Source organism: Magnolia sinica, chromosome 9 (genome assembly GCF_029962835.1).
Source record: "Magnolia sinica isolate HGM2019 chromosome 9, MsV1, whole genome shotgun sequence".
NCBI classification, from domain to species: Eukaryota; Viridiplantae; Streptophyta; class Magnoliopsida; order Magnoliales; family Magnoliaceae; genus Magnolia; species Magnolia sinica.
This window is the reverse complement of record NC_080581.1, coordinates 1,337,039-1,349,252: the sequence shown is the minus strand read 5'-3', so window position 1 is coordinate 1,349,252 and position 12,214 is coordinate 1,337,039. Positions and strand designations below refer to the sequence as shown.

Below are 12,214 nucleotides of genomic sequence, written 5' to 3'. Positions count from 1 at the left end.
AAATAGTTTTTCCGTTCTAACGGATGGATTGGATCTTCGATCTATATTTCCATTGTCGCACATCTGCTGCGTGTACGTTAGCTTTCTTGCACGAGTGTAAACACTTTAGCAAAACAGGTAGGTGTTCTGGCCTCTTGGGGCGTGCCACAGCTAACGTGATAATGAATACTTTATGTTCATGCAATCCACACCGTCCATCAGGTGAACCACCTCTTCATTAGCCTTGATACAAAAAAACAGACCTATCAATAACTCATATGGACCACACGATGGAAAAAAGTGTTCAATCATGAGTAACGCCTATAAATCCACGTTTTGTGGCCCACCTGAGCTTTTGAATAGCTTTATTTTCGGACTTCCTCTTCAGCATGGTAAGGCAGGATCAGGTGAACGGATTGGTTGGTGTAGGATAACCACCTTGGGCCCCACGCACAACTAATAGTGCACATCCCCATCCTTACTGTTTCCTATTTTGTGGGCCACAGAAGATTCTGATTGGCTAGATTTTTGGATTCAAAAATAAAAATGAATCCGCACACCTGATGGACGGATAAGATCTTACCACGTGGCTCTTTGTTACCGGTTGGCACGCACTTGTATTCCAATGCGAGTCATGCTAGCGTGGTTGCCCCTTGAACAAGGCAATGACCATAACCTCTGTCACACCTGGCGTACAAAGCCGGTGCAACACCGATCTCCATGGGATCCACTGTTGTGTCTGTCTGAAATCCATTCCGTCCACGAGTTTTTCCACCTCGTTTGTAACCTAAGTAACAAATGTCATCCCAATCCAATTCTCATGTGGGCCACTCCATTAGATAACGTAAAATCATGCCTAAAACCTATAAATTCGCATGGAAGTAGCTCACGTGAGTTTTTTTTTTTTTTTTTCAGCCTGAGTAACTCATCATATTATTTGTACTGATAGAGGTGGGCATCGAGTCCAGTGGGACCAGATTAGGTCCAACTCAACTCAGATTGGATTTTTTCAAGAACTTAACTCGAACTATATTCGATTGGGGACCGAGTCTAGCAGGGCTGACTCGAATCGATCTGAATCCTTGTTAGCCTAAGCCAAACCGAGTCCAATTCGGTCAGGGAAACTGAATCGAGTCGGATCGAGTTGAGTCTGTTTAGTCAATTTGGACTGGCGTGAATCAAAATCGGGAGAGAAAGGAAGAGAGAAAGAAGGAGGGGAGAGAAAGAGGGAGTGAAAGGAGGAGAGATGGGTTGGTGTGGCGCCGTTCAGGTAAAGAAAGAGAATGAAGGGATTATGGCTTCGTTCAGGTGAGGCAGGTAGTAAAAAAATGAAAATAAAAAATATTAATTATATAGTACCCGACTGAATCGGATCGGATCGGATCCATTCGGATCAAATTGAGGATTAGATTGGTCCGGATTGACCACGATCCGATGTACGATTGGATCTGAGTGATCCTACTCGAACCGCACCTATTCAGGCATTGGGTTCGGTTCAGATTGGGTTAGATTCTGCCCAGCTCTATTCGTACGTAAGCTATATATATACGAGTCGGGTTTTGGATCGAGTCGAGTCAATACTGAGTTAGATTTCTGATTGAGTCGAGTCAAGTTACTGGGTGACCCAAACTCGACTCGGTTTGAGTTCGGATTGGACGAAGTCTACTTAATTCAGATTGACTCACCCACTCCTTTCATATCGAGTCGGTTCTGAACGAGTCGGACAAGACGAGTTTTCCAAGTCTAGTCATCTCGTGCCTAGCTCTACTCATGTGTCATACCTCATCCATGACTGGGTCAGCAATTCTGACGATCTAGACCATCCACACCATGTTTGTTACATACCAACAATTTTAAAAAGCCTAGTTTGATACATTCCAACAAACTCCAACACCATGTTCCAGCAGAAATCATCACGGTGTGGAAAAGACTACCTGAAAAGGCTAGTGGAAAAGCTATATAGATAATTAGAGTGCAGCTACCATGCCTTGAAAAAGAAACTAGAATAAATGCCGCCATAGAGTGGGCCTCAGAATGTTATGATCCCAACGGTTTAAAGAGTAGCAAAGCCTAGCTGATGCATTCCATCAGTCTTAAGGCTTTTGCGTATTGGTTTAGTTCTTAACAAGAGGACCAAAATCTCAACATGGTGTCAATAGTAGAGCAAAGGCCAAACACCCATATAAATAGACAAGCACAAGCTATTTTCTCACATGGAAAAGAGACTCATGCTATCAACTCACACAAACCTTCTAGCTCATTAACAAGCACATTAAAAAGAGTCTCAAGCTATCAACTTGCACAAACCTTTCCTTTCAGTCCATTGCAAAAACAAGTAGAAGCTATTTTCTTACATGGAAGAGAATCTCAAGCTACCAACTTACACAAGCCTTTCCTTTCATTCCATTGCAAGAACAAGTAGAAACTATTTTCTTACATAAAAGAGAGTCTCAAGTTATCAACTTACACAAACCTTCTCTCTTTCAGTCCATTGCAAAAACAAGTAGAAGCTATTTTCTTACATGGAAAAGAGTCTCAAGCTATCAACTTACACAAACCTTTCCTTTCAGTCCATTGCAAAAACAAGTAAAAGCTATTTTCTTACATGGAAGAGAGTCTCAAGCTATCAACTTACACAAACATTTCCTTTTAGTCCATTGCAAAAACAAGTAGAAGCAATTTTCTTACATGGAAGAGAGTCTCAAGCTATCAACTTACACAAACCTTTCCTTTCAGTCCATTTCAAAAACAAGTAGAAGCTATTTTCTTACATAGAAGAGAGTCTCAAGCTATCAACTTACACAAAACTTTCCTTCCAGTCCATTGCCAAAACAATTAGAAGCTATTTTCTTACATGGAAGAGAGTCTCAAGCTATCAACTTACACTAACCTTTTGAGTCCATTGCAAAAGCAAACAAGGTTCTTTTGATAACAAGCACAAGTGGCCCACACATGCCACAAACTTCCACCTACACCCATGTGCCCCTGAGCAGCGATGCAGTTGGCACTGTCTCGCCGAACATCTGTATTAGATCCGAACAAGCAGCGTCGGAACATTCTTCGGTCTTGATATCCAGACCCAACTCCTCTTCGATGTCATCGGATGCTGATATGAGCAAAAACTCACAGCCTTCGTAATTCAAGAAGTCCGGCGGGTCTACCGGGGAGTACCGATGCTGCCCGAATTGACCTTGGAGGTGAGCAGGGAAGACAGCCTTGCGCTTGCTCTGGAGACTGCTGAAGCGTGATGAGGTGGTCCGTTGATCTGGGTTCTTTATTTGTATGAGGAATGAGCCCTCCCGTTCGATGTTGAACACCTCTTGCGGCCCATTTTCGATGTCTTCTGGAGGGAATTCTAGCTTATAGATCAGATGGGTGTGTACTTTTCTACCTGAATTGTGCCTCAAGATCCGATAAACGCCTTCCGCAAGCGCTCGTGCCAGGGGTTTGTGCCTATGGCCTCGAGTCACAGTGTCATATTCAGCTGCATCAACATTAGAAAAACCTTTGGAACTCAGATGTGTGGAATTTAGATTGCATTTGGATTCACTATTCAACTGAAACTCATAGTCGTCTCTTAGTACAAAAACCCGGAACCTATGAAGCTTTTAGTTTCCTGGGATTGGCTTTGGACCTTTCCTGTTAGGCTTAGGTGGAGGGTGAAGAAGGCCTCCTTCTAAGAAACTGGACTAATCCATCCAGGTAGACTAGATGAGTCTAAAAACCATTCATCCAACCCAGTTGGACTCAGGTTAGGTCAGGTTGTAATGGCCCTCATGTTGGGTTTGAGTTGGAAAACTTGAACCCAGTTTCCAACTTGAACCCAATTTAAATTCGAGTTGGATTCGGGTTGAGCAAATTTGGGTCAGGTTAACTTCGGGTATTCGGGTTGGATTTGAATTGGACACTTCGGTTTGGAAATTGGGTCTGGTCTGGTTGTGGGTTGGGTCCTCTCGAGGTTGGCTTGGGGAACCAAGTTGCATTCATAACTTGTATGTGTTGGGTTTGGGTCGGAAAACTTGAACCCAGTTTCCAACCCAAACCCGATTTGAATTCAGGCTGGATTTGGGCTGCGCAAATTCAGGTCTGGTTAACTTCAGGTTGGAAATTGGGTCTAGTTTGGTCGTCGGTTGGATCCTCTTGAGGTCGGCTTGGGAAACCGAGTTGCACCCGTAACTTGTGTTGGATTTGGGTTGGAAAACTCGAACCCAGTTTACCAACCCAGACCTGATTTGAATTCAGGTTGGATTTGCATTGAGCAAATTCAGATCATGTTAACTTTGATATTTGAATTAGACACTTCGGGTTGGAATTTGGGTCTGGTCTGGTTTTGGTTTTGGTTTGGTTCTCTCGAGGTCAGCTTGGGGAACCGAGTTGCACCTGTAACTTGTGTTGGGTTTGGGTTGGAAAACTCACCCAGTTTCTAACCTGAACCCGATTGAATTCAGGTTGGATTCAGGTCAGGTTAACTTCGGGTTATATTTGAATTGGACACTTCGGGTAGGAAATTGTGTCTGCTCTAGTTGTGGGTTGGGTCCTCTTAAGGTTGGCTTGGGGAACCGAGTTGCACCCGTAACTTTTGTTGGGTTTAGGTTGGAAAACCCAGTTTCCAACCCGAACCCAATTCGAATTCAGGTTTGATTTGGGTTGAGTAAATTTAGGTCAAGTTAACTTCGGGTTGGATTTAAATTGGACACTTCAGGTTTGAAATTGAGTCTGGTCTGGTTGTGGGTTGGGTCCTCTTGAGGTCAGCTTTGGGAAGCAAGTTGCACCCGTAACTTGTTTTCAAAGAGTACCTAAAAGCGCTCTTGGAATTCACAGTCATGGCATGGTTGCAGACTGGCCTTTCCATAAAGAATCATTCACAACCAATCTGGGGCCATATTGCTCCTTTATCATGCTATTTCAGCCCTTTATCAAGCTATTTCGGGCCGATACAACCATATCATCCACGAACAATACATCAAACCATGAGTCAGGAAGTGCATTTGGATTACACATGCAGCAAAATATAGCAGTAAAATCTAATTGCAGCAACTATAATTTTAGTTAGAAACAACAATGACGGCCTAACAACAAGCAATCAGTAGTACCTCCTTTCAGAGCAGTCTTCACATCTTCAATCTTTGTAGTGACCATCTCTACAAATCCCCAGTAAGGCTGCCTTCTCTTGCTCGGATCCGGAAGGCTCTTGCGGCCCATCACGATGAACCGGAGCAGAGGTTGCTTCTCAATATTCACTTCCTACAGTCATCATCACCAGCAAGAAGATATTACAAACATAACCGATCCGCATTCGCACGCAGCAAGAATGAAATGAAGTGAAAAATAAAAATATTAATGGTCCACATATAACATATGTGTGGCTCGCTTTGCTAGCGAACCGCCCTGGTTTTTGTGCCAGGTTTACCTCATAGTATTCGAGACCGTTAAGCAAGTGGGTGAACTGTCTATGGGCCCAAAGAAGTATTAATTGGACAACACCCACCATTGAACATATACCATTGCTCTAAGTGTCATTTGACAAATATAACTAAGACTTTGAAAATATATACTGCCATAGTATTGTGAGATTTACAAAATTAATTACAATCCTTTTTAACCTGAATAGGTCTAGAAATTATAAAAAAACATCAAAATATGAAAATCTCCCAAGATGATCACCATATATATGTCACTTGTATCACAAGGAGGGTCGTTCACATAACTTCCATGCATTTTTTTTACAACCACATACACCACCTGAGTACTCGATCTCATGATCTCAGTGTTAAAATAGAGTCTGTCTACCACTGAGCAATGTAGCCAGATCGAACTTCCATGCATCATGACATTGATAAATGGCTATATTTTCATGTGACAATCCTACCTCACTCCCATGGCCACCTTCGTCAGCTCCTTTGTTAACAGATTGCGACGCACCCTTCTTGCCAGAATTCGAAGATTGCTTTTCTTCAACTGTCCTCTCACCAGATTCTGCCCGTAGGACAATGTACAACCTTTGAACATCGTCGACGCCATGGGCTTCTTCTTTGTCAACCTTAGGCCTATAAAAGAAGAATATTTCTCCTCTTTCCTACATTTTCAAGAAATGCATACATTTACATCAATGACGCAGATATTTCTACCTTTGGTGGTAAAATGGAACTTGGTTTGCAGTATTGTATTGCTAAAATTTGCAAAGAAAGCATTGAATATCAACCAAATGGCTGTTAATTCTAGCAATGAAAAAAAGGAATTTGCTAAACCATCCCTAAACACTATGGAAGAATGAGAAGAACTCATGATTAATAAGACCTGTTGATCCGATCCAACTCGTCTACCCTGAGTCAAGCTGCAACTTGCCTGGTCAGATTGATTATAGTAGCTTGTGATGGGTGATGGGCGCACTTAAAAATTACTTCAAATTTGGATACTTAGCATGCAATGAGTCAAATTAAATGGGCTCTTTGCATCCAACATGTAGCATCGCATGAACTCCCTTCAGTGCCAGCTAAAAAGAGGTTGCGCTTCAAGCGTGGGATCCACAATGAAAAGTAAATATTACTTTAGATACACTTCTCTAATATCAGTTGAAATGTGCCAATAGGGCGTCAGGTGTAGGACCCACGGAGAATAGTTTCTCCTTTTTGAGATTCGAATTTACTAGTGAGTCACTGCTGGTCAGTGCTGGAGAAGCTCCAAGACCTTGCCATGATGTGTGTTTTATCCATACTGTGTATCCCCTTTGTATTAAGGAGCCAAAAACAAGATAGATCCAAATCTCAAGTAGATCCCATCACAAGAAATAGTTGTAATTAAAGACCCACCATTGAAATTAAAATTTCCTAGAGCCCACAGTAATGGTTATTTTCCATCCAACTTGTTAACTAGGTCACACATACATGGAAAAAGACAACTATCAGCTTCATCTAAAACTTTTTTGGTCTTTAAGAAGTCGTTTTTAATAGCAAGCGTTCAATCACCACTGTTTCCTATAGCATGTCCCACTTAAGATTTAGATTACCTCATTTTTAGAATCATGCCCTAATATGAAATTGCAGAATAGATGAATGAAATGGATAAAACACACACATTATGGTGGGATTCATAGAGCTTTTTCCAACACCGACCGGTAACGATCTCCCCAATGGATGGGCCCCACTGAATATGAGTTATGTGGCACCTTTTCATTAGATTAAACTATTCAAATTTAATAAATTTTTATTTTTTTAAAAAAACACTACTCAAATTATGAATTTCAGTTTAGAAGGGTAACCTTTTCATTTGATTAAACTATTCAAATTATGATTTTAAGTTTGGATGGGTCTATAACAAGAGATTTGATTATATTCCTATCAAATTGGTATGCATTTATGGAGAGAGATCTAAGGCTGCGCAGCTGTACCGGGATTTGATGGGACAAAGCCATGAAACCTTACGAAAGAGATCGAGCCATCAAAACATATTTAAAACATCAATCAAATCTCGCCATTACTCATTTCGAGTCTACTCATGGGACGGTTTGACAATGAAAATATCAAATGGTCATATTTCAACAACAACCGTCCACCAACCAAAGGCTAGGATTCTCCAGTCATTCTGATTTTGGGCTGTGATTTAAGAGGCACAGTTTAATAAAGTTATTTGAATTAACGTATGCCACGTCTACTATTTATAAGTGCTTGCGTATCAAGCGTCGCAAGATGCCTGAGTATCATAGAAGAGCTGGCGGACGTCCAGTCATCTATGCCTACACGACAGCGCACGTGTCATATATAAGCAGTCCATCACATGGGCCCCATTTTGAAGATTCTCCAGGCCAAGAATCCGGCAGGTCCTGACTTATAAGACAAGCCAACGGCTAGAAAATATTGTCTTATCCATCTATTTATTTTGCAAAAATGGCCTTCGAAATGAGTGGCCCGATTTTGGTCCACCATATTCACAAGGAATGACCCACCTAATGGATGGCTGCGATATTTCACATGCTTGCCACGTTAGCACAGAAAGGCTTAAAGAGGGAGAGAACTCAACGGACCAGAATCTCGACTTTGGGGTCACTCCTTGTCTTCAGATCCTCGCCATGTTCCATTTCCTCGCCGATTTTCTGTAACGGACGGAAGGAGAATGGCCGTTGTTCTGCTTATAATGGCACGAGGGAGGACACGTGGCAGCAAGCATGGTGGTTGAGGCACACGTGTCAAACAACGTCACGACACGTTAGGCGGTGGCCTGGTTGACACTTGGCAGATCTCGTGGACCACCTGTACATCGCGCCAGCCTCGACAAAGATATACGGGGCTACCACGATATTTGTGAGAAATCCACTCCGTTCATCAGTTTTTCAATCTAAGGATAGGATGGAAGGTAAAATTTTAGATAGATCCAGAGTTAAAGTAGCCCACACAAAAGGAAATAGTTAGAATGGAAACGGCCATCATCGAAACCTTCATGGAGCCCACCATGGTGTGTATATGAAATCCAAACCGTTCATGAGGTTATTACTACTGGGATGAACTGAAAAAGCAAATATTAGCCGGATCCAAAACTTTTATGGTCCTAGAATGTTTCAATGGTGAGATTTCAATCCACAGTTTCCTATCCCGCGTGGTCCGCCTGAGATTTGAATCCGCTTCATTTTTGGGCTTATGCAACAATGCAAGCTTGGAAAACTAATTAACAGAGCAGATCTCTCACAGATATCATGGTGGGCCCCATAACTTCCACTACAGGAACTTCCTGTTTCCTTGGGGTGCTGGCCTCCGGGAGAGGCTTTGATGCTCTGGTATCATGTGATGGATGATACGCTGCAATTTGAACATGTGTACCGTATTAAATGCATCATCAACCATATTTTACCTTTGTTTTGGTATCTGAATATCAGATTAACAAACATTTATTGGACACTTAAATTGAAAGAAATCCATTGGTCTTATCTCAACAAAAAAATGCTTCTACGAATCAAGGGTCATGATTATTCAGCCAATGTGATTTTTAGATCTCCATAAGAATCGATTGAGGGTGCGTACGTGTCATGAAATTTCATGACGTTTGGTGCAACCAAACACAAACAATCCATCACACTCTCTGTCTCCCACTCAATGCGCCTATAACAAGTTGGTTGGCATTGATGATTAAACATTATACAATACAATTAATATGGGCCGTTCATTTTTTTGACCTTTGATCATCATGTGGGCCTAGACTTATTTGGCCACATGATCACAATATTCACATGGTCAGAGTACCCAGATCTGGAATTGTGCCTGTAGCTTGCATCATTTTCCTTCTATTCTCCCTTTCAAATGCCTTACATGTGCCTTACAAACAGTTATTCTGGGCCATTCATTTTCTGACCATTGATAATGTTCTATATTGATCAATACGTGGGTCTGGCCACATCCCAACATCCAAATGGTCAAAGCACCCAAGCTTAAAATTGGAGGCAAAGGAAGAATGAGAAAAGAAACTCTTGGTAATTTCGTTACGACATATCTTTACTCTTCAAAAAAAAACACCCTTCAAAGAAGTGATTAGGATCATCCGATTGGTATCAATTCTGCAGTGCAGCCCATCAAAGGTGTGGCCCACCTAATGATCGGTTTAGATCTCACGCATGTTTGTCACGTGGCAAGCTATTGATTAGTCAAGTACTCTAGGAGTTGTTACCTCATGCATGGGTGTCATTAAACTTCTTAAAATGGTCCCCACATCTACGCTTAGATCAACCAACTTCCTACCTCTTCACCAATAAATTCAATTTAATAAATTCAGGTAACCTCGGATCCTTACAGTTGCTGGTGGTAGTGTCGGGAGTTTCAACACCCGGTCAAGGGTTCGAGTATCCATTGATGGTGAAATCCCACTAAGGCGTGAGTGTGCAGGGGCGTGTGTGCATGTGTAAAAAATAAATAAATAAATAAAAATGTAACCACAATATTCTAGTAGAATTTGAGAGATGATATGCATGCACTGAGAAATTATATACATGGCACGTAAGAAGCTTGAATTGAACCTTCCAAATAATTGACACTAGTTTAGATACACTATCAACCAAAAAGAAAGGTTCAATTTTTTTAATATATAAGGTTATATTAATGGTCACTTGTTTTATGGTTGGAATAAAAAGCATTCAACAATTCTATTTCGGTAAAAGCATGTGCACACGAATCATATGTTAAGAGTCTTCAACTAAGTTGATCTTATGATTGTGACTAAGTTATAAAGGGTCTCACCATCTGTGCATTTTAATCTGAATTAACTATTGTTGGTACCCTTTTTGGACACACCTACATTGGCCAATAAGATGTCACCACGTGTTGCCACTGCATGTTTAATAATGACAAAATCATACTCATGCTTAGCGATAATATTTGCTTCTTTTTTCGTAAGTGATATGCATGTTGTCATAAATGTAGTGGCACCGAATTGTATGCGTGCCTTTTAAAGAACGAAGCATCTAATAATACGTAGCCCTAATTCGTGTAATATGTGGCCAAAGAAGTATAGCCAACATATCTATAAAAGACCCACTGATGCAAGAATTTTGTCATAGATCTCGATATGCTCGATGAGGTTGTTTCTTACAATTAATCTAAAGTGGGAGATCTTTGAAATTGTGTGTATTATCTACCACGGCACGCAAAGATTTGGCAGAGCTTATAATTTCAACTAAGAGCTAAAAAGGGGCAGTGAATATAAGAATATAACTACTTAAAATCTATTATCCAATTAAACTAATTACTAATTATGAACAGTTAAGGTATAAGGTTCCAAATCTCATAAATTATAATTACTGCAACTAATCTATGTGCCAGAGATAGTGATATCGTGTGTGCTTATAATTCAAGTTCATGAGATCCAGTCTAATTCAAGCAATCACATGATTCAACTAATTAAGTATATAAGAATGAATAAAACTATAAATATTAACAATCTCAGATTTAAGGATGTATTGTGGTTCGGCTACTTGTTTACTCCATTCCTGGCATATGTACTCTTCTCGAATGTACTAAATTTCACTATTTTACGAGTTCTCAATTAGTTCACCCTTAACCTTTATGGCCTACACAATTTATTATAATGATTTTATACAAGCTAACCAAGAACCTGGAACCTAATCTAATGACATATGTTTTGCTCCTGACGGAGGCTCCTATAAAGACTAGTGTGTACGTACTCGTGTCCGATAAATTCAGGCATGCACACCATTTAAGTTTGGGTTACAAGCTCTATACTCGATCATACATAACTGACAACTTGTCAGATTGAGCCTGTCAATGTGTCCCACTTAAGATGTTTGATTGATGCTCTCATGTGCTTTAATCAGCTTCTCAAATGCTCTTATAAATATTGATGTGGATATTTTAACTCCTATGATCAATCACTCTGCATTTGATGCACAAATGAAGTGACGAAGGCAATAGGAGGACAATGTAGTGATGAATCTCTTATAATCAAGGCTTAATTGTTTCCATTGAGGAGATTCATCAAATTGGGGGATTCTAGGTTTTCTAAATAATGATTTACCTAAGTCTAAACACTATAAAATCTGAGAGATCATGCCCACAATCAACTTGAGCTTGGAATGCTCATACCAAGTGATAAATCAAAAGGTGGATGTCATGAACTCAATAGATTAAATGTTATGATTAGATTATATGAGTGAGGAAACACATAGGCTTTTAGTTGATTAAAAATACATTTTAATGGTAGAAAATTTTAAGCCCTTTATAAAGAGAGTTTGCAAAGGTTATAAAAATGTCAGAAAATGTTAAGTTCGATCTATTCGCCGATCAATTGAGCTTTGATCGATCTCTAATGAGAGTATGTTATTTTGGATCACATCGCTGAAATGATGAACGGAATCATTATTTTTGGTAAGGCACACACCCCTTTTTCATAAAATCATTACACATTAAAGATGTATGATAGTATCGAGGAGCATTTGTGGCAAAGGGCATTTAGGACTTTTAGACAAAATAAAAACCTTAAAGTTCAAAAATGAAAAGCTAAGGGGTCATTTGGCACCATAGATTTGGAGAGATCCGAGGGGATTTAAAATCCTTCGGTTGTTTGACACCATAAAGTAATTGGGTGTTTCAAATCCAGGAGGTTTCAAATCCCCTCAAAGAGGGGTTTCAAATTGACGGTGAAAGCTTGATTACATCTAAAATCTTGTCAATAGTTGCATAGGTAATATGTGTGTTACTAGACCATTAAACTATCGGGTACATTGCCCGCTAATGATATC

The 12,214-nt window shown here is 40.3% G+C and overlaps 1 protein-coding gene across 1 annotated transcript; it reads right to left on the bottom strand.

Moving 5' to 3' along the window:
* Nucleotides 1–2,597: 2,597 nt before the first annotated feature.
* Nucleotides 2,598–8,064, bottom strand: LOC131256598 (uncharacterized). The gene is made up of 4 exons (XM_058257514.1): nt 8,000–8,064; nt 5,849–6,055; nt 5,073–5,223; nt 2,598–3,463 (listed from the first exon to the last, which is right to left on the bottom strand). The coding sequence occupies exons 1-4, from the start codon at nt 8,051–8,053 to the stop codon at nt 2,949–2,951; spliced, it is 927 nt and encodes a 308-aa protein (XP_058113497.1). The 5' UTR covers nt 8,054–8,064; the 3' UTR covers nt 2,598–2,948.
* Between the last annotated feature and the right edge of the window lie 4,150 nt (nt 8,065–12,214).